Source organism: Pseudophryne corroboree, chromosome 6, assembly GCF_028390025.1.
Source record: "Pseudophryne corroboree isolate aPseCor3 chromosome 6, aPseCor3.hap2, whole genome shotgun sequence".
NCBI lineage: Eukaryota > Metazoa > Chordata > Amphibia > Anura > Myobatrachidae > Pseudophryne > Pseudophryne corroboree.
In genome coordinates, this window is record NC_086449.1 from 548,835,775 (window position 1) to 548,856,333 (window position 20,559).

At 43.5% G+C, this 20,559-nt stretch overlaps 1 protein-coding gene across 3 annotated transcripts in view; it reads right to left on the bottom strand.

Moving 5' to 3' along the window:
• The window catches only part of TMTC2 (transmembrane O-mannosyltransferase targeting cadherins 2), a 447,032-nt gene that overhangs the window by 297,341 nt on the left and 129,132 nt on the right, over positions 1 to 20,559 (bottom strand). The window contains exon 3 of one of the 3 annotated variants that reach the window (XM_063927679.1): positions 1,110 to 1,238. The exons of the other annotated variants lie outside the window; for them this stretch is intronic. Coding sequence (XP_063783749.1) covers positions 1,110 to 1,238 — 129 coding nt within the window. The remainder of the gene's footprint in view (positions 1 to 1,109; positions 1,239 to 20,559) is intronic. 3 annotated transcript variants of the gene reach the window in all.

Genomic DNA, 20,559 nt, shown 5'->3' on the forward strand with positions numbered 1-20,559 from the left:
ACGGTAACTCCTATATGATTGTGACCGATCATATGACGAAGTGGTATTGCTGAGCCATGCATAGACCTTGCGTTGTTGGTAGTCCTGTTGAACTTTGTGGAGTTTTTCTTTTTTGTATTTAATCAAGTTACTCCTATATTCCTCCATTTGGCTCTGTATTTTCTCGATCCAATTAGTGGTCTTGTCTGCTGCTAATGTAGCTTTATGTGCTGCTTCAAAGACTGTTAGTTGTTCCTTAATGAGTGTTAATTCTCGTGTGGATTCCTCCACTACCAGGAGCATCAGGTCAGTAGAACATTTATTTAAAATAGCCACCCAACGTCGGCAGAAGGGTATGCTGTAACGGCCTATGGTAGGGGTATTTTTGATCCTAAATCCCCTAGGTATCTGGTTACTCCTGTAATAGTCCGACAGTGTAATGCCGTGATAGGTAAAGTCGCATTCTCGCTGTTTTAATTTTTGCCATTGCCGGTAAAGTTCTTGTACAGTAGATGTGGGTACATCATCATCCAATTTATGCTTAATTAAGATGGCTTGAGCCTCCACATCTGAATAGCTGTAGCGTTCTTTGGCATCAAGCTGTGCCAATTCCCATGCGGCCTCGACTTCCGAGTCGGCCGCCGACATATTTCTTAAGGATGAAGAGGTATCGTCTGTAGTGGTACTCTAAAGAATTGCTAGCTGCTCCCGTGTCGGTTAAAACCAGAAGTGTAATTACACTGAGTGACCGTCCCGGGTAAATGTATGTAAAATAACAAGGTAAAGAGTCCCGGTGGTGCCTTAACCTGAATGTCCCATACTCCTCACCAATCCCTTGGTGGTGAGTGGAACATCCGATACAGGTAGCAGGTATGGCTCGGCACTCACTATCGTGGGTATGGTTATTTGCTGCGGTGCCCTCTGGGAATCAAGCAAGATCCATAGTAGCAAAGAGGAAATCAGCGGCACTCTGCAGACTGTTCAATAGAGTAAAAAGTCTTTAATCCGGTCCTACGCCGTTTCGGGGACTGCGCCCCGTCTTCAGGGACAAGTGATACACAAATACAATACAGATAGAACACACTTATATACACACCCTAGTAGGTACTCAGTACCTGGATTGGACTCACCTGTCCCGCGCTGCCGCCCGCGTCCCACCCTTCTGACCGAATGCTCGCGTCTCCGTGCGATGACGTCAGGAGGCCGCGACGGGCAGGGAGCCAATCCGCTGCAGTGTGAGAAACGTTGCCTAGTAACCGCTGTAATCAAAACAACACCGCGGTTACTCTCATGCATTGTACACAGAACTTAAAAACGCTGACAATCACATCGTTGATCACACTGGACAAACAGACACTAACATACATCAATTAAAAGACATGGTGCAGATGTTTTAGCTAAACAATTCCCAGCTACACAGTAGATACTAAAATCCTAGAACGTAAATTTAAGTTGCTTAGACAATCAACCGTGATAGCATTCACTTTGAATAATGTTGTTATTTTTAAGCAACTAAATAATTCAATTAATGGCGTTTAGAGATACCTTCTAATGGCAAGATTAAAGTAATTAGTAATAAGAAGATATGTCTTACCATGAGGATGCTAAATCCTAACAGTCATTATAAGAAACATTGCAAGCCCAATGTTTCATTTAGTCCCTTTGGTGACAAAGTACCTAGGGTATATATCCACCTACTTTCACGTTGCATGAGGATTTTATTACGGTCCCCACCACGATGTGAAAGAGGGACATGGTCTATTATGATTGCTCTCATGCTGGCTATCGTGTGTCTTGCAGCCAGACAGTGACGGGCAATGGGCTGCTCACTCTCGCCTTTTTCAAACGCTTGTTTTATGGCACTACGGTGTAGTGCCATCCTTTCTCTGAACTGTCTTTGTGTCTTGCCTACATAGGCCAGTCCACAGGGACATTTCAGCATGTAAATTACATGTGTTGTAGTACAGGTAACCCTGTGATGAATCTTATATTGTTTTCCTGTGGTGGGGTGACTGAATGTTGGGCCTGTCATTAGTGTGTTACAGGTCGAGCACCCCAGACAACGAAAGCATCCCGCTTTGGGGCGCAAGAAATGAGATGATATCTGTTTGGTTAGTGGAAATACATCCAATTTAACTACTTTATCCGAGATGCTAGGTCCCTTGGTGTAACTAGGGAGTAATCGAGTGCCAAATAAAGATGGTAATGATTGGTCAGTATTTACCAGTGGCCATAATTTCTTGGCCTGCCGGACTATGGAGGTGGTGGCAGTAGTATAACGGTTAACCCACGGGATTTTAGGGGCCTCGTGTGTAGTGGCTATCGGGGAAGCTGCTTCAGAAGTCAATAAAGACTCCCTGGTCAAACGCATTACCTTATGCTTATTGGCCAAAAGTTCCTCTCGTGGGTACCCTCTTAATTGAAATATTACCTACTAGGGTGTGTATATAAGTGTGTTCTATCTGTATTGTATTTGTGTATCACTTGTCCCTGAAGACGGGGCGCAGTCCCCGAAACGGCGTAGGACCGGATTAAAGACTTTTTACTCTATTGAACAGTCTGCAGAGTGCCGCTGATTTCCTCTTTGCTAATATTATATATAGATAATAGATGATGTAGCACACTGGCCTGAGCCTGAGCAGTGCACACAGATATGGTATGTGACTGAGTCACTGTGTGCTGTGTATCGCTTTTTTCAGGCAGAGAACGGATTATATTATGTACTCCTGGCTCCTGCTATAACCTATAACTGGCACTGCAGTAGTGCTCCCCAGTCTCCCCCACAATTATAAGCTGTGTGAGCTGAGCAGTCAGACAGATATATATAATATTATATATAGATAATAGATGATGCAGCACACTGGCCTGAGCCTGAGCAGTGCACACAGATATGGTATGTGACTGAGTCACTGTGTGCTGTGTATCGCTTTTTTCAGGCAGAGAACGGATTATAAATAAAAGTGGTGGTCACTGGTCACTATCAGCAAAACTCTGCACTGTACACTACTGAGTACTCCTAATGCTCCCCAAAATTAGTAAATCAAGTGTCTCTCTAATCTATTCTAATTCTAAACGGAGAGGACGCCAGCCACGTCCTCTCCCTATCAATCTCAATGCACGTGTGAAAATGGCGGCGACGCGCGGCTCCTTATATAGAATCCGAGTCTCGCGATAGAATCCGAGCCTCGCGAGAATCCGACAGCGTCATGATGACGTTCGGGCGCGCTCGGGTTAACCGAGCAAGGCGGGAAGATCCGAGTCGCTCGGACCCGTGAAAAAAAACATGAAGTTCTGGCGGGTTCGGATTCAGAGAAACCGAACCCGCTCATCTCTAATATATATATATATATATATATATACATATATATATATATATATATATAACTGATTTGCCAATGCCTTCTCTTACGTCCTCTTAGACTGAAAGGCCAGGAACACACTAGGATGATGTCGGGACGATCTGCTGTATCGGAACGATAAACAGTCTACATCGTCTAGTGTGCACTAGTAATAGTGTGCTCCCACGGGTCGTTAACAATATTTTCTGGTTATATTATTAACTGTGCCATGCTGAGATCCTAGTATCATACCACTGCATCATGTAGTACGTACGGGTGGAAAGATATGTCGGCCTATCGGTTGGTATATTGGCCGAGAACACATCACTCTGATAGGCGAGTTATGGTTGCTTTTCTGCAAATTATTCTAACAATAAAACATATCAGTCTGCCACCACCAAAGGGATTCAAGGCAATAACACTTCCCACAGAAAATCAGAAGTAGAAATTAGGTTTTCATTTTAAGAATTATTTCAGAGCTTACAACTACAAAAAAAAAAAAAAAGAACATGATATATTGGGTGTAGTAGTGTACGTGTGACAGTATGCGGGATGCAGGCGGTCACAATACAGATACAGCATCTCAATATTTAAAATCCTGACAGGGAAGAGGTAACTATCCTATCCCCTACCCCTCCCTTCCCGCAGACTAACCCTATTCTCCCCATAGTGCTTTACCCTAACCTTTCACTGGTGGTGCCCAACACTAACCCCTCTCTCTGCAGTCTAAACCAAAGCCCCCCCACCTCCCCTCCCAACCACAGCCTAACCCTAACACACGCACACACCCTGGGTGGTGCCTAAACCTAACCTCCCCCCTGCTAGACTTACGGTTGGGATGCCACCAGTCTGTATTCCGACTGCCGGTATCTTAACCACATCCCGATATATCCCTTGAGACTGAATTTAATAAGAATAAAACTGTCTACATATTTGCTCTGATTGTCGCCACAACCTTGGATTTATTAACCCAAACCTCCTCCCCTACACTATAAGAAGGATATAGTGTAACTCCATTGTAGATATTTGTACAAAAGGGGAAATGTAGCAGTCCATTATTGCAGTCACTATTTCATCTATGCAGTGACCAAATTTTAACATTTATTTAATACTATTTTATAAATGTTTCAATTTCGCCTTGTTCTTTTGAACTGCATATTAATAAAAAATTAATCACCATTTACAACACATAAGTATGTAAATATAAAAGTGTGCCCGATACTGTAGATTGACAACCTACTTGCCCTTGCAAACTCCTTAACTCCTTGAATACAAGGGGTCATTCCGAGTTGATCGCTCGTTATTTTTTTTCCACAACGGAGCGATTAGCCGCTAATGCGCATGCGCAATGTCCGCAGTGCGACTGCGCCAAGTAAATTTGCTATGCAGTTAGGTATTTTACTCACGGCATTACAAGGTTTTTTCTTCGTTCTGGTGATCGTAATGTGATTGACAGGAAGTGGGTGTTTCTGGGCGGAAACTGGACATTTTATGGGAGTGTGTGAAAAACGCTACAGTTTCTGGGAAAAACGCGGGAGTGGCTGGAGAAACGGGGGAGTGTCTGGGCGAACGCTGGGTGTGTTTGTGACGTCAAACCAGGAACGACAAGCACTGAACTGATCGCACTGGAAGAGTAAGTCTCGAGCTACTCAGAAACTGCTAAGTAATTTCTACTCGCAATTTTGAGAACCTTTCGTTCGCAATTTTGATAAGCTAAGATTCACTCCCAGTAGGCGGCGGCTTAGCGTGTGCAATGCTGCTAAAAGCAGCTTGCGAGCGAACAACTCGGAATGAGGGCCACAGTTCCCTAAACTATTATTAGGATCACCACCAACCCAGGGCTATTAAAATTGGTAATAATATAGCAGCATGTTGGTAAAACATCTAGATAGATAGATAGATAGATAGATAGATAGATAGATAGATAGATAGATAGATAAATAGATAGATACATTCAAATATAAATCCATTCTTGTGCAGAGTTCAAACCCCAACTAGACATAAGAATTTGTCAAGTTGGTGGTGTACCCTAGAGTCAGAGGGGGGAATTCAATTTGGTGTGAAAACTTTGCAGCCAATTTTGGATTACTGTGGGGGGGGGGGGGGGGGGGGGGGTTTAAGCCGTATGCCAGGCAGCGTCTGAGCCAGTTCAGCATATGGCTCAGACGCTGCCTGACTCCACCTGCCCCCGGCTGTGTGCACTACGCAGCGTGACGTGGTGTTAGAGGTCAAGCTGCACAGCACAGGGCAAGCCACTTCACCGGACAGAATCCTTGCACCCGCCGCATGCCACCCAGACTCGCTGCCGGCTGGATCCATCACCTGCCGGACCTGAGGAGGGTGAGTATTTATTTTTCTTTTTTTCCCTAGCCAATCCAGAGTATTTTGGGAATCCGGGATTTACAGTTTTTCAATCCAGAGTCTTGAGAGTCCCGAGTCGGGATTGAAAAAACAGCCTGGGATTGGCCTCCCTAAGCTTACCGCTTATCATTTTCTCTCCTGTCATTGAAAAAACAAAACCCAGCAGCTGTGGAAAAAACCCTGCACCATGGAGTTTTCCAATTTCCCGCCCTCAATTGAATTCCCCAAAGGTTATTCACAGAATATATGAGAAACAGACAAACAATGATGAAATGGCAACATTTTCTTAATGCCAGACAAGCAGGGAGTCTTGGCAGTAGTGGTGATTACTTATATCTATTCAGCTCTTCGGGTGCTGTGGTGTCTTCCAGGTCCGGTGCTGTAGGGTGATTTAGTATTCCAGTATTCTAAAGCCTATCCTTAAACCTCTAGCCATAGCCTAACCCTAATGTCGGCTTTTTGCAGGATGTCGGCATTTCAGATGCCAACATTCTGGTGTCAACATGATAACTGTCAACATGGTGACTACATCTCCTAAAAGATGTAATTAAAGTTTGCAGTTGTAGACATTATGGGGGTATTCAATTGTTTGAACAGTCAGTTGGGAGTCTGTTTTTTCCTATTTAATAGACAGGAAAAAACATACACCCAACTGACTTTTTAAACAATTGAATTCCACCCTATATGTGCATTCTAAGTATGATTGTTTTTAGTATACTGTATAAAGAAAAGTTATTCTCCTTTAATTGAAATTTAGGCTAAAGAGGTTTAGTTGATTTTCTAAAGTCAATATTTAAAGTCCAAATTCTCATGCACCTAATATGAAAAATACCCTATCGCTGGTAGAGAAATGCATCAGAAACCGATGGTAGACTGCCTATGTGAACTGCACAGATGAAGATTTGGATGCAGGGTCTGTGGCTGTCAGAAGGCTTACCTGGGAGGTAACAGAAGGAGACGTCAGTATGTCGCACAGGAGGCCATACTAAGATGGAGAAACAGTACCTGCCATAGTGCTGGTGCAAGGTCCGATGTTGCATACGATGGTGCACTGATTGTGCTTCTAAAGACGCACAGAGATATAAACTCACCGTTGCATGCGCTGCAATTGTGTGTCTCAGCATTAAGAAAATCGCTCACGGCATTAGCATACGACACAGATGCGGCTGCATCTTTTGTCGCGTCTCTGTGCGACTCCAATATTCATAGTGGTATACAAATCCCTTAATAACAAGTGTAGACTAAAGACTGTGGGATGAGACTATTGATTTTGGATCAACACTTGATGTAATATTAGTAACAGGGACATGCCGGCCACACTGCTGACATGTAATCATTGGTATGCTGAGGCATCTGCTGGTTTGTAGGCAAAAATAAGAGTGGGGCAATTTATTTATTTATTAACAGTTTCTTATATAGCGCAGCATATTCCATTGCGCTTTACAATTAGAACAACAGTAATAGAACAAACTGGGTAAAAACAGACAGAGGTAGGAAGGCCCTGCTCGCAAGCTTACAATTAAAACTGGCCGGTCTCTGGATTCTAATTCTACATCCTTTTGTTGTTGTATCAACTGTCATATAAGGATTTACTATCCATGTATTGGTAGCATTCTAAATCATTTGTACTTTATATTATTACAAGCAGTCATTTTATTATGTGCTTTTAGTTACATACATTAAAGTTGCATCAAGCACAGTATTTCAGTGTTTGTCTGAAGGTTGCATATATATTTGCTAAACTAGATCTAGATCAAGAGCCAGAGCATCTTTGTTTGTGTTTGTTTAGAAGGGAAGAAGCATCAAACACAAACTCTACTGTACTCAGCTATAACTACATGGAAAGCAGTTTATATAGATTCCAAATACTACAGGGTTCACATATTTTAACCAGCTGTGCTCTGCTATTTCATTAAAATGTATTTATTAGATGAATATGATACTGTAGGATAGAAAAAAAGGATTTACTTTATTTAAGAGAGAGACAGTAGTGTTCAATAATCCAAAGCTGTATATATCCATGTGGCGCAGTCAGAAAATGATACTGTTAGCTGTGTAAGTGTTAGTTCCGTTTTATGTTGCTCCAGGTCCCCCGAGGAAACAATCAACCACAGTGAGACAGTTTGAATTGAGTTTTGTTTCTCTCTGCAGTGTCTTACAATCACTGACGGCTCTGGTGCTATTACCTGTCATACAGTATGAAGCTGCAGAAATGGGCAAACTTCATTTAAACTGCCTTGACCTCAGTCTATGGATGGCTGTTGCACCCAAAAGCAACATGAAGAAGAGACTCACTCATTACTGTGATAGAATACCAGCGGTAACTATTGAACCGTTACATCCAGGTAACAGTTTTTATGTAGTATGCTTTCAAATAATATATAATAGCTTATTTTAGTGGAGTTCGCTTTTTACTATAGAATAAGCCAACCAAACTCAAGTCCAAGTCTAAAGTGACTGACGGAATTAACCCTCATCTGTGTGAAATAGGAATGACGGCTCCACTGGGGTATACATGTGAATGATTAGACATTTTAATCAAAGAGCTGCGTAATATGTTGGCGCTATAGGATATTAAAAAATCCAATAATCTGGCACACAGCAAAAATAGCTCTCTTCTATCCCCTGAATTGTAATACTACAGCAAACTGCTCACAAGGAAAAAATAAGATTTTACTTACCGATAAATCTATTTCTCGTAGTCCGTAGTGGATGCTGGGGACTCCGTCAGGACCATGGGGAATAGCGGCTCCGCAGGAGACAGGGCACAAAAGTAAAAGCTTTAGGATCAGGTGGTGTGCACTGGCTCCTCCCCCTATGACCCTCCTCCAAGCCTCAGTTAGGATACTGTGCCCGGACGAGCGTACACAATAAGGAAGGATTTTGAATCCCGGGTAAGACTCATACCAGCCACACCAATCACACTGTACAACCTGTGATCTGAACCCAGTTAACAGCATGATAACAGCGGAGCCTCTGAAAAGATGGCTCACAACAATAATAACCCGATTTTTGTACCAATAACTATGTACAAGTATTGCAGACAATCCGCACTTGGGATGGGCGCCCAGCATCCACTACGGACTACGAGAAATAGATTTATCGGTAAGTAAAATCTTATTTTCTCTAACGTCCTAGTGGATGCTGGGGACTCCGTCAGGACCATGGGGATTATACCAAAGCTCCCAAACGGGCGGGAGAGTGCGGATGACTCTGCAGCACCGAATGAGAGAACTCCAGGTCCTCTTTAGCCAGGGTATCAAATTTGTAGAATTTTACAAACGTATTCTCCCCCCGACCACGTAGCTGCTCGGCAGAGTTGTAATGCCGAGACCCCTCGGGCAGCCGCCCAGGATGAGCCCACCTTCCTTGTGGAATGGGCATTTACATATTTTGGCTGTGGCAGGCCTGCCACAGAATGTGCAAGCTGAATTGTACTACACATCCAACTAGCAATCGTCTGCTTAGAAGCAAGAGCACCCAGTTTGTTGGGTGCATACAGGATAACAGCAAGTCAGTTTTCCTGACTCCAGCCGTCCTGGAAACCGATATTTTCAGGGCCCTGACAACATCTAGCAACTTGGAGTCCTCCAAGTCCCTAGTAGCCGCAGGTACCACAATAAGCTGGTTCAGGTGAAAGGCTGACACCACCTTAGGGAGAAACTGGGGACGAGTCCGCAGCTCTGCCCTGTCCGAATGGACAATCAGATATGGGCTTTTGTGAGACAAAGCCGCCAATTCTGACACTCGCCTGGCCGAGGCCAGGGCCAACATCATGGTCACTTTCCATGTGAGATATTTCAAATCCACAGATTTGAGCGGTTTAAACCAATGTGATTTGAGGAATCCCAGCACTACGTTGAGATCCCACAGTGCCACTGGAGGCACAAAAGGGGGTTGTATATGCAGTACTCCCTTGACAAACTTCTGGACTTCAGGAACTTTCTGGAAGAAAATCGACAGGGCCGAAATTTGAACCTTAATGGACCCCAATCTGAGGCCCATAGACACTCCTGTTTGCAGGAAATGCAGGAATCGACCGAGTTGAAATTTCTTCGTGGAGCCTTCCTGGCCTCACACCACGCAACATATTTTCGCCACATGTGGTGATAATGTTGTGCGGTCACGTCCTTCCTGGCTTTGACCAGGGTAGGAATGACCTCTTCCGGAATGCCTTTTTCCCTTAGGATCCGGCGTTCAACCGCCATGCCGTCAAACGCAGCCGCGGTAAGTCTTGGAACAGACATGGTACGTGCTGAAGCAAGTCCCTTCTTAGCGGCAGAGGTCATGAGTCCTCTGTGAGTATCTCTTGAAGTTCCGGGTACCAAGTCCTTCTTGGCCAATCCGGAGCCACGAGTATAGTTCTTACTCCTCTACGTCTTATAATTCTCAATACCTTGGGTATGAGAAGCAGAGGAGGAAACACATACACCGACTGGTACGCCCACGGTGTTACCAGAACGTCCACAGCTATTGCCTGAAAGTCTCTTGACCTGGCGCAATACCTGTCCAGTTTTTTGTTCAGGCGGGACGCCATCATGTACACCTTTGGTCTTTCCCAACGGTTCACAATCATGTGGAAAACTTCCCGATGAAGTCCCCACTCTCCCGGGTGGAGGTCGTGCCTGCTGAGGAAGTCTGCTTCCCAGTTGTCCACTCCCGGAATGAACACTGCTGACAGTGCTATCACATGATTTTCCGCCCAGCGAAAAATCCTTGCAGTTTTTGCCATTGCCCTCCTGCTTCTTGTGCCGCCCTGTCTGTTTACGTGGGCGACTGCCGTGATGTTGTCCCACTGGATCAATACCGGCTGACCTTGAAGCAGAGGTCTTGCTAAGCTTAGAGCATTATAAATTGCCCTTAGCTCCAGTATATTTATGTGGAGAAAAGTCTCCAGACTTGATCACACTCCCTGGAAATTTTTTCCCTGTGTGACTGCTCCCCAGCCTCTCAGGCTGGCCTCCGTGGTCACCAGCATCCAATCCTGAATGCCGAATCTGCGGCCCTCTAGAAGATGAGCACTCTGTAACCACCACAGGAGAGACACCCTTGTCCTTGGAGATAGGGTTATCCGCTGATGCATCTGAAGATGCGATCCGGACCATTTTCCAGCAGATCCCACTGAAAAGTTCTTGCGTGGAATCTGCCGAATGGAATCGCTTCGTAATAAGCCACCATTTTTCCCAGGACTCTTGTGCAATGATGCACTGACACTTTTCCTGGTTTTAGGAGGTTCCTGACTAGCTCGGATAACTCCCTGGCTTTCTCCTCCGGGAGAAACACCTTTTTCTGGACTGTGTCCAGAATCATCCCTAGGAACAGCAGACGTGTCGTCGGAAACAACTGCGGTTTTGGAATATTTAGAATCCACCCGTGCTGTCGTAGAACTACTTGAGATAGTGCTACTCCGACCTCCATCTGTTCTCTGGACCTTGCTCTTATCAGGAGGTTGTCCATTTTCTTCGAAGAAGAATCATCATTTCGGGCATTACCTTGGTAAAGACCCGGAGTGCCGTGGACAATCCAAACGGCAGCGTCTGAAACTGATAGTGACAGTTCTGTACCACGAACCTGAGATACCCTTGGTGAGAAGGGCAAATTGGGACATGGAGGTAAGCATCCCTGATGTCCCGGGACACCATATAGTCCCCTTCTTCCTGGTTCGCTATCACTGCTCTGAGTGACTCCATCTTGATTTGAACCTTTGTAAGTGTTCAAATATTTCAGATTTAGAATAGGTCTCACCGAGCCTTCTGGTTTCAGTACCACAATATAGTGTGGAATAATACCCCTTTCCTTGTTGTAGGAGGGTTACTTTGATTATCACCTGCTGGGAATACAGCTTGTGAATTGTTTCCAATACTGCCTCCCTGTCGGAGGGAGACGTTGGTAAAGCAGACTTCAGGAACCTGCGAGGGGAAACGTCTCGACTTTCCAATCTGTACCACTGGGATACTACTTGTAGGATCCAGGGGTCCTGTACGGCTCCAGCGTCATGCTGAGAACTTGGCAGAAGCGGTGGAAGGCTTCTGTTCCTGGGAATGGGCTGCCTGCTGCAGTCTTCTTCCCTTTCCTCTATCCCTGGGCAGATATGCTTATGGGGACGAAAGGACTGAGGCTGAAAAGACGGTGTCTTTTTCTGCATAGATGTGACTTAGGGTAAAAACGGTGGATTTCCCAGCAGTTGCCGTGGCCACCAGGTCCGATGGACCGACCCCAAATAACTCCTCCCCTTTATACGGCAATACATCTTTGTGCCGTTTGGAATCTGCATCACCTGACCACTGTCGTGTCCATAAACATCTTTTGGCAGATATGGACATCGCACTTACTCTTGATGCCAGAGTGCAAATATCCCTCTGTGCATCTCGCATATTTAGAAATGCATTCTTTAAATGCTCTATAGTAAATAAAATACTGTCCCTGTCAAGGGTATCAATATTTTCAGTCAGGGAATCCGACCAAGCCACCCCCGCGCTGCACATCCAGGCTGAGGCGATCGCTGGTCGCAGTATAATACCAGTATGTGTGTATATACTTTTTAGGATATTTTCCAGCCTCCTATCAGCTGGCTCCTTGAGGGCGGCCGTATCTGGAGACGGTACCGCCACTTGTTTTGATAAGCGTGTGAGCGCCTTATCCACCCTAAGGGGTGTTTCCCAACGCGCCCTAACATCTGGCGGGAAAGGGTATACCGCCAATAATTTTCTATCGGGGGAACCCCGCGCCTCATCACACACTTCATTTAATTTATCTGATTCAGGAAAAACTATAGGTAGTTTTTCCACACCCCACATAATACCCTTTTTTGTGGTACTTGTAGTATCAGAAATATGTAACACCTCCTTCATTGCCCTTAACAAGTAACGTGTGGCCCTAAAGGAAAATACGTTTGTTTCTTCACCGTCGACACTGGAGTCAGTGTCCGTGTCTGTGTCGACCGACTGAGGTAAAATGGGCATTATAACGTCCCTGGCGGTGTTTTAGACGCCTGGACAGATACTAATATGTTTGCCTGCCGTCTCATGTCGTCAACCGACTTGCAGCGTGTTGACATTATCACGTAATTCCTTAAATAAGCCATCTATTCCGGTGTCGACTCCCTAGAGAGTGACATCACCATTACAGGCAATTTGCTCCGCCTCCCAACATCGTCCTCATACATGTCGACACACACGTACCGACACACAGCACACACACAGGGAATGCTCTGATAGAGGACAGGACCCACTAGCCCTTTGGGGAGACAGAGGGAGAGTTTGCCAGCACACACCAAAAACGCTATAATTATACAGGGACAACCTTTATATAAGTGCTTTTCCCTTATAGCATTTTAATATATGTAGTCATATCGCCAAATCAGTGCCCCCCCTCTCTGTTTTAACCCTGTTTCTGTAGTGCAGTGCAGGGGAGAGCCTGGGAGCCTTCCCACCAGCATTTCTGTGAGGGAAAATGGCGCTGTGTGCTGAGGAGAATAGGCCCCGCCCCCTTTTCGGCGGGCTTCTTCTCCCGTTTTTCTGAGACCTGGCAGGGGTTAAATACATCCATATAGCCCCCAGGGGCTATATGTGATGTATTTTTAGCCAGAATAAGGTACTATCATTGCTGCCCAGGGCGCCCCCCCCCAGCACCCTGCACCCTCAGTGACCGCTGTTATGAAGTGTGCTGACAACAATGGCGCACAGCTGCACTGCTGTGCGCTACCTTATGAAGACTGAAAAGTCTTCTGCCGCCGGTTTCTGGACCTCTTCATTTTTCGGCATCTGCAAGGGGGTCGGCGGCGCGGCTCCGGGACGAACCCCAGGGTGAGACCTGTGTTCCGACTCCCTCTGGAGCTAATGGTGTCCAGTAGCCTAAGAAGCCAATCCATCCTGCACGCAGGTGAGTTCACTTCTCTCCCCTAAGTCCCTCGATGCAGTGAGCCTGTTGCCAGCAGGACTCACTGAAAATAAAAAACCTAACAAAACTTTTACTCTAAGCAGCTCTTTAGGAGAGCCACCTAGATTGCACCCTTCTCGGCCGGGCACAAAAATCTAACTGAGGCTTGGAGGAGGGTCATAGGGGGAGGAGCCAGTGCACACCACCTGATCCTAAAGCTTTTACTTTTGTGCCCTGTCTCCTGCGGAGCCGCTATTCCCCATGGTCCTGACGGAGTCCCCAGCATCCACTAGGACGTTAGAGAAAGTAGCATATGAATATCCTTACAAAGAATTAAGGTTAAAAAAGGGTTGAGATTGCCTAAAGGATAACATAAAAAAGGGGCAGACTAGATGGGCCAAGTGGTTCTTATCTGCCGTCAAATTCTATGTTTCTATGTTTCTATGATGCAATGTTTTATTGGGTGTTATACTGATATTTTCACAAAGCTTGTCAGACACAGGGGGGTATACTATTACCCACAATTTTTTTTTTCACACAAACGGGATTTTATCGCAATTTTTGCCCTGTGGTCATTATTAAGCTATCCAATTAGAGCACCTTTTTTGCATAAAAACACACAGAATCTGGGATAAGTAAGCAGCCACACTCGCAAAAATGGGTCAAATATCAAGGATTTTTTTTACTCCTGCAACGGGTAGGTGAAAAAAAATCCCCAATAACTGCTGGCTTAAGGGGCAAACTGGAGAGCCCCAGAGGATTAAATTAGTTGCTGTAATTAACTGCGGCTAACTGGATACCACCCATAGTAGGAGATTATTTGTTCCCCATCACAAAAGGGTAGACCGACAACTAATGCAATCTATGGTTAGGCAAATATCTTACACCTTACTTGTTCATAGGGACTTGTTCATAGGGATGAGGGTGCAGATCAGGAGTGCACAACCTTTTCTAGTCAGAGGGACACATTGGGAGATTGCATTTATTGAAGGGGGCTACAATAATACTTTACCTAAAACATGTACAATACAAACAATTTACTAGTGGAGAATGCCTTCCAGTATTGTACCAATGAAGATGTGGCCATCTCATGTAGCAAAACATTCCACTTTCTCCCTGCAGCAACACATTTCCTCACCTCTGCAGCAACACCATCACATCCTCCTGCACTGCCACTATACTCTCTCCATTTGGCTCACACTACTACAAGGTAATGAGACCCAAATAAATGCAATAAAGAGGCTCTTAGAGAAGAATTGTGCTCCCATTACATAATTAATTGGGAGATATTCAATTAACCTGTGGGGTTTACCCCATGACTAACTGTCGCTCCAGAATATTTTAATTAGTGTAGAGTACCCTGCACGTCAATGTCCAATGGTGGTCTGAACAATAAAGTCCACAAGTAAATGGCAAAATCGGGGGTTCAATTGCAACAAAAATCCATTGATTCCACAGTTTATGTGGAATCAGTGGGATTCCACACCTAAAGGTGTGATCTCTGTCTGGGGCTCCCACCAGAGGATGGCATATACTAAAGGTGTGATCTCTGTCTGGGGTTCCCACCAGAGGATGGCATATACTAAAGGTGTGATCTCTGTCTGAGGCTCCCACCAGAGGATGGCATATACTAAAGGTGTGGACTGCAGGTTGTGCTGAGCTGGTATAAAGGGAGCGTCCCATTGCTTTTGTAATATATTTTTCCAAAAAATATACCTTTCATCCAAATACCTAGTACCAAGCACTACATGGGTATTTATATAATTCCTGTTATTAAGATCGGCAAATGCTGAAGAATTACAAGAGTTAATGCCATACAAAGCTGACCATCATGTCAAACTTTCTATTACAGGTTGAGTATCCCTTATCCAAAATGCTTGGGACCAGAGGTATTTTGGATATCGGATTTTTCCGTATTTTGGAATAATTGCATCCCATAATGAGATATCATGGTGATGGGACCGAAGTCTAAGCACAGAATGCATTTATGTTTCATATACACATTATACACAGAGCCTGAAGGTCATTTTAGCCAATATTTTTTATAATTTTGTGCATTAAACAAAGTGTGTCTACATTCACACAATTCATTTATGTTTCATATACACCTTATACACACAGCCTGAAGGTCATTTAATACAATATTTTTAATAACTTTGTGTATTAAACAAAGTTTGTGTACATTGAGCCATCAAAAAACAAAGGTTTCACTATCTCGCTCTCACTCAAAAAAGTCCGTATTTCGGAATATTCCGTATTTCGGAATATTTGGATATGGGATACTCAACCTGTACCAACACAGTACCAGATAACACGTAGCAGTTTTCCCCAAGGCACCACTTGTCTGCACTAAACTACAAATAAATTAGCAATACATGCCTTAGCTCACACTACACGATCAATCCTAATATTTACTTACGGGATTCTGTGACAAGTGCAGCCTTTGAACTCTACCACTTTAAATTAGGCAAGATAGACAGCTGCACATTCCTTTATAACATCTTAATTATAAATCATTTTATTTACTCCACAATTGGTAGCTCTATGGCAGATTCTTTTTCGGGGGTCAACTCTAAAAAGTCATGTCTCCAAACCATTTGTTACAACGTACCACTAATAAAGACTTGAAATACTTTCCCCACAATTAGACATAGGAGCAATTATGCCTGAAATATGTTCATTTTTACGAGAAAGACTAGTAACCCTGCACACATCAATCACAGTTACAGAACCAAAAGTGCACTGTGTTAAAGGTACATTAGAAAATAAATAGCAATAGGACTTTTTCTACAAGAAACTATCAGCACCAGGCCTCAAGCAATGGTGCCTACATGCCAGGTACACTTTACCATTATCATAAATAGTCCACATGTTGTGCCCAATATAATACCAGGCTTCAAAAACAGTGTCTCACTATGGGGCTTATTCTGAGGCATGAGTCAAAGTACGCATGCGCACCATCATCCATACATACCTTGACAGATGTTACAACCGTGGCTGGTTCTCTACATCCGTAAAACGGGTAGCTACCGCGCAGATGCACCCAAGACAAATGTGGAGAGTCATGGCAGTGCCATAGCCAGAGTTCGGTGGTATCCTGGGGCATGTATATTGCAGAGAGACGCTTGTTTCAGACAGATCTTTTGCACTGAGCATATTGTAGGTGTAAGTTCCGATATGAAGGATGGTTGCGGCTGCAGACGGAAAAACACTGGGTGGCCTGTCTATACACATGACCCACTATTTATTACCATATGCATTATTACATGGTACTACAGCTGGCTGCTGCAGCTGTCTGGGCTTGCAGCCACTTTGCATCCGATTTAGAATTAGGCACTGTATGACATTAAAAATCTATTAAATAATTATTTGTGATGTTTGATTGTATTATCCTTGCAAGCTACCACATGTAGTGTTTTTTTTTACTTGCTTCCCCATAATTAAAACAACTTAATAATTATGATTGATTTATAAAGCTCTCCTGCTAAGCTTTACAGTGTAACGAGTACATATACACATAATTGTATCATTTACATTATATACCTGCTTACACATATGTACACTGAAAGAGACTCATATGGCCTTTCTGTGGATGACAGTAATAATCAAACCAACCAAGCACATAGAATCCATCTGGATAATGCAAAGCTTTAGATACAACAAATTACAAAAACCAAGGGCACGTCAACCCTTCTACCAACTGATACTCGGAGACTGATGACACAAAGTCATTAACGCACAGCAAGTCCTGTCATTATTCATATAGCTCTTATGTAACAGCCACACAAAAGCAATGAAGCCAAAACATATTCAACCTCATTTCTCACTTTTTAAAAGGAAAAATGGAACATACGAGTTGAAAACTTAAAAAGTTTGACAGGAACATTAAGTCCATATTCAGCCCTCTACTCTGCAGTGACTACTTAAACTTATATGTTTAGCCAGATGTTAGCATTGTATTTTGGCTTTGGGCATGCTGAGGAAAACATGTAGTGATCCAAGATAAAGGCTGGCTGGAAAGAGAGATTGCTAAAGATGCAGCTAGGATGTTTGAGAAGAGAGCCCAGAAAATAATTAAAATGATCAATAAGCAAGTCACACTAATAAGAACTTGCTCCTAAAGCGTTATAAAACCAATCAAACTGGATTGTGATTGCTACTAGTAATGTCAGAAGAAAGGGTAAAGGGGTGAAAGATACCAGCTCTAAAATAAACACTACATTATTGATTATACATATAAAATAAATGCAAACAGGAATTAAATATAAAAAATAAGAGCTTTATTAAACATAGATCACTATGGCATGCTATGAGAAGAATCATTATACAGATGTGTCCTCATACACTATTGCCGCAGTTGCACCAAACAGCCCCTCTCGGCGAAACCAAGGGGGTCGCTGCTGTGCGATGGATTTAACGAAGAATCTATTCACACAGCCGATCGCAAGGAGATCGACAGGAAGGGGGGGGTTTATGGGTGTCAACTGACTGTTTTCTGGGAGTGTTTGGAAAAACGCAGGCATGTCCAAGCATTAGCTGGGAGGGTTCCTGACGTCAATTCCGGTCCCGGACATGCTGAAGTGATGGCAGCAGCTGAGTAAGTTCTGGGCTACTCAGAAACTGCACACATTTTTTTTGTATCGCTCGGCTGCACATGCGTTCGCACACTTGCAAAGCAAAAAATACACACCCCTAGAGGCAGCAACTATCTGATCGCATTGCTGCAAAAAATAGCTAGCATGCAATGAAGTCGGAATGACCCCCCAAGTCCCATAAGACTCTGCTAGTGTCTGGCATCTTTTTACCTTAAAATATGTCTTAGTCACAATGCGATACAACTCGGATGCACCAGGAGACTGCACTGATTAATCTGATATTTGACACTTGTATATCTGTGTGCAACGAAGTCTGAATCTGTATACGAAGTGCTGCAATGCAGCGGCCATGCCTTTTTTCCCTGCAAAGTTCTGTTGTACTTCATATACAGATTCAGTTGAACACAGATATTCAAGTGTCACATATTATAAAGCTGCATTTTCTGGTAAAAAAAAAAAAGATGCCCGGCGCTAGCAGAGTACGCTCTTTGTGCAGAGAGGCTGAAATATCTGAATAAGTCCTGCAAAAGTGTAGCTGTTACAAACTATTACCACTTATGATCACCCCTTTTGATCAAGATAAAACTTTTCAGATTTTTCTCTTAAATTATTTTTCATTTTATCTATAATGTAAGGGAGTAGAGGGGCATCAAGAATCTCATCATTACATGTATAACTTTTTTAAAGGGAAACGTTTAATTGCATTGCACGGAGTGAACTCAGATATGCTATTAGTCAAATGACAGTGAAAAATGGGTCCTAGTAAAAAGAATTGGACAAGACCCGATGAATTTAGATGTAACTCCGTGCTGTCAGTTAAGTCCTTGTTAACTGAAAATGGTCATGTGCATCTCTGCAAGTAACACCTACTTATTCCTACAATAACTGTAATAGAATTGAACCTAATTTTTAAAGTGTTCTGCAAAGTTAAGGCCCCGATACACTACAGCGACATATTGCATGCGATTTACCTTGAACTCCCCAGGCGCTCCCCGGCAGCTCCTGGACTAAAAATATTGTACATGCCGCTCATCTTCACTCACGATGTACACACGATAGATCGCATGCAATCTAACTTTAAAGCACCTCATCTCATGTGACATGGCCTCAATCTTACCAGCAGAAGTAAGATCATAGGATCCATCGTACAACCCCGAGAGCGAGCCCCAGATCGTAATCATAAGTGGAATACAAAGGATGTGACACTATTACTCGCGATACAGTGGCCCGATGCCACTGAAGGCCCGATATCGCTCTAGTGTATGGGTACCTTTAGTCTCAGAATTGCACCTACTGTGTACTTTGCAACTGATAACATTGTTACTTAGAAGCTCTTTTAGGAAGGTCATAGAAATTGACCACTTACTGTATATATGTATTAACTTACAGTAGAGCTGCAATATTCCTCATAATATGCAAGTCTTTCTAATAAATACTGAAGTTATATTATATAACATTATGTGTATACATGTATACATACACTAGATTTTCTTTTCTCTCTTCAGTACTACACAACTCTTTTTATCCTCCTCTTTCTACACATTACTCCATTCCCCTCTTCCCCTTCATCTGACAATTTCTCTTGTAAGCGCTTATTATAGATTACCTTAGCATCACTTTTTTCTTTTCCTCTCTGTTATTGCACTTTTTGGGAAGTCTTCACTTTTTCCTCCCTACAATTTTTTTCTACCTTTAAGTGGCCTGTGTTCAATAGTGTTTTTATCATGGTGGTATGTGATGAGTAAGGGCGGGTACACACTATACAGTCAATCAGAAGACATAGGGGGAGATGTACTAATCCTTGGAGAGTGATACAGTTGAAAGAGATAAAGTACCAGTCAATCAGCTCCTAACTGCCATGTTACAGGCTATGTTTGAAAACGGTCAGGAGCTGATTGGTTAGTAGCTTACTCCAATTATTCACCCTCCAAGGCTTAGTACATCTGCTCCATGGCTTGGTAGATTGTGCTGTGGTACCACTGCATCATACAGTGTGTATACACAGTGCGATATGGACACCCGTTGGCCAGTTTTTCATCCAAGAAACACATCGTTCTGATGTGTACCTGAAAATAAAAATGTTTGGAGACCGCTGATGTGTTTTATACCGGAACTCTGTAGAAGAGACATCACTGACACTTGTGGGAGGGATCAGAAATCAGACCAGCTGATGACTTCATTTTTATCACTCAACAGATTTATATACAGAGAAAAATAATCTCAAGCTTTCACTTAGTGACGGATTTATCTAGTAGCGATATGTCGCTGTGCGCATTTCTGGGCTCTATGGGGCAAGCAGCAATATGCAATGTTTCTTATATGCAATATCCCATGGTATCTTAGTCCATGAGCTTCAATTTCTTTGTAGAGAGAAAAAGAAAATGGAGAACGTTCTTGTATTTATTGCT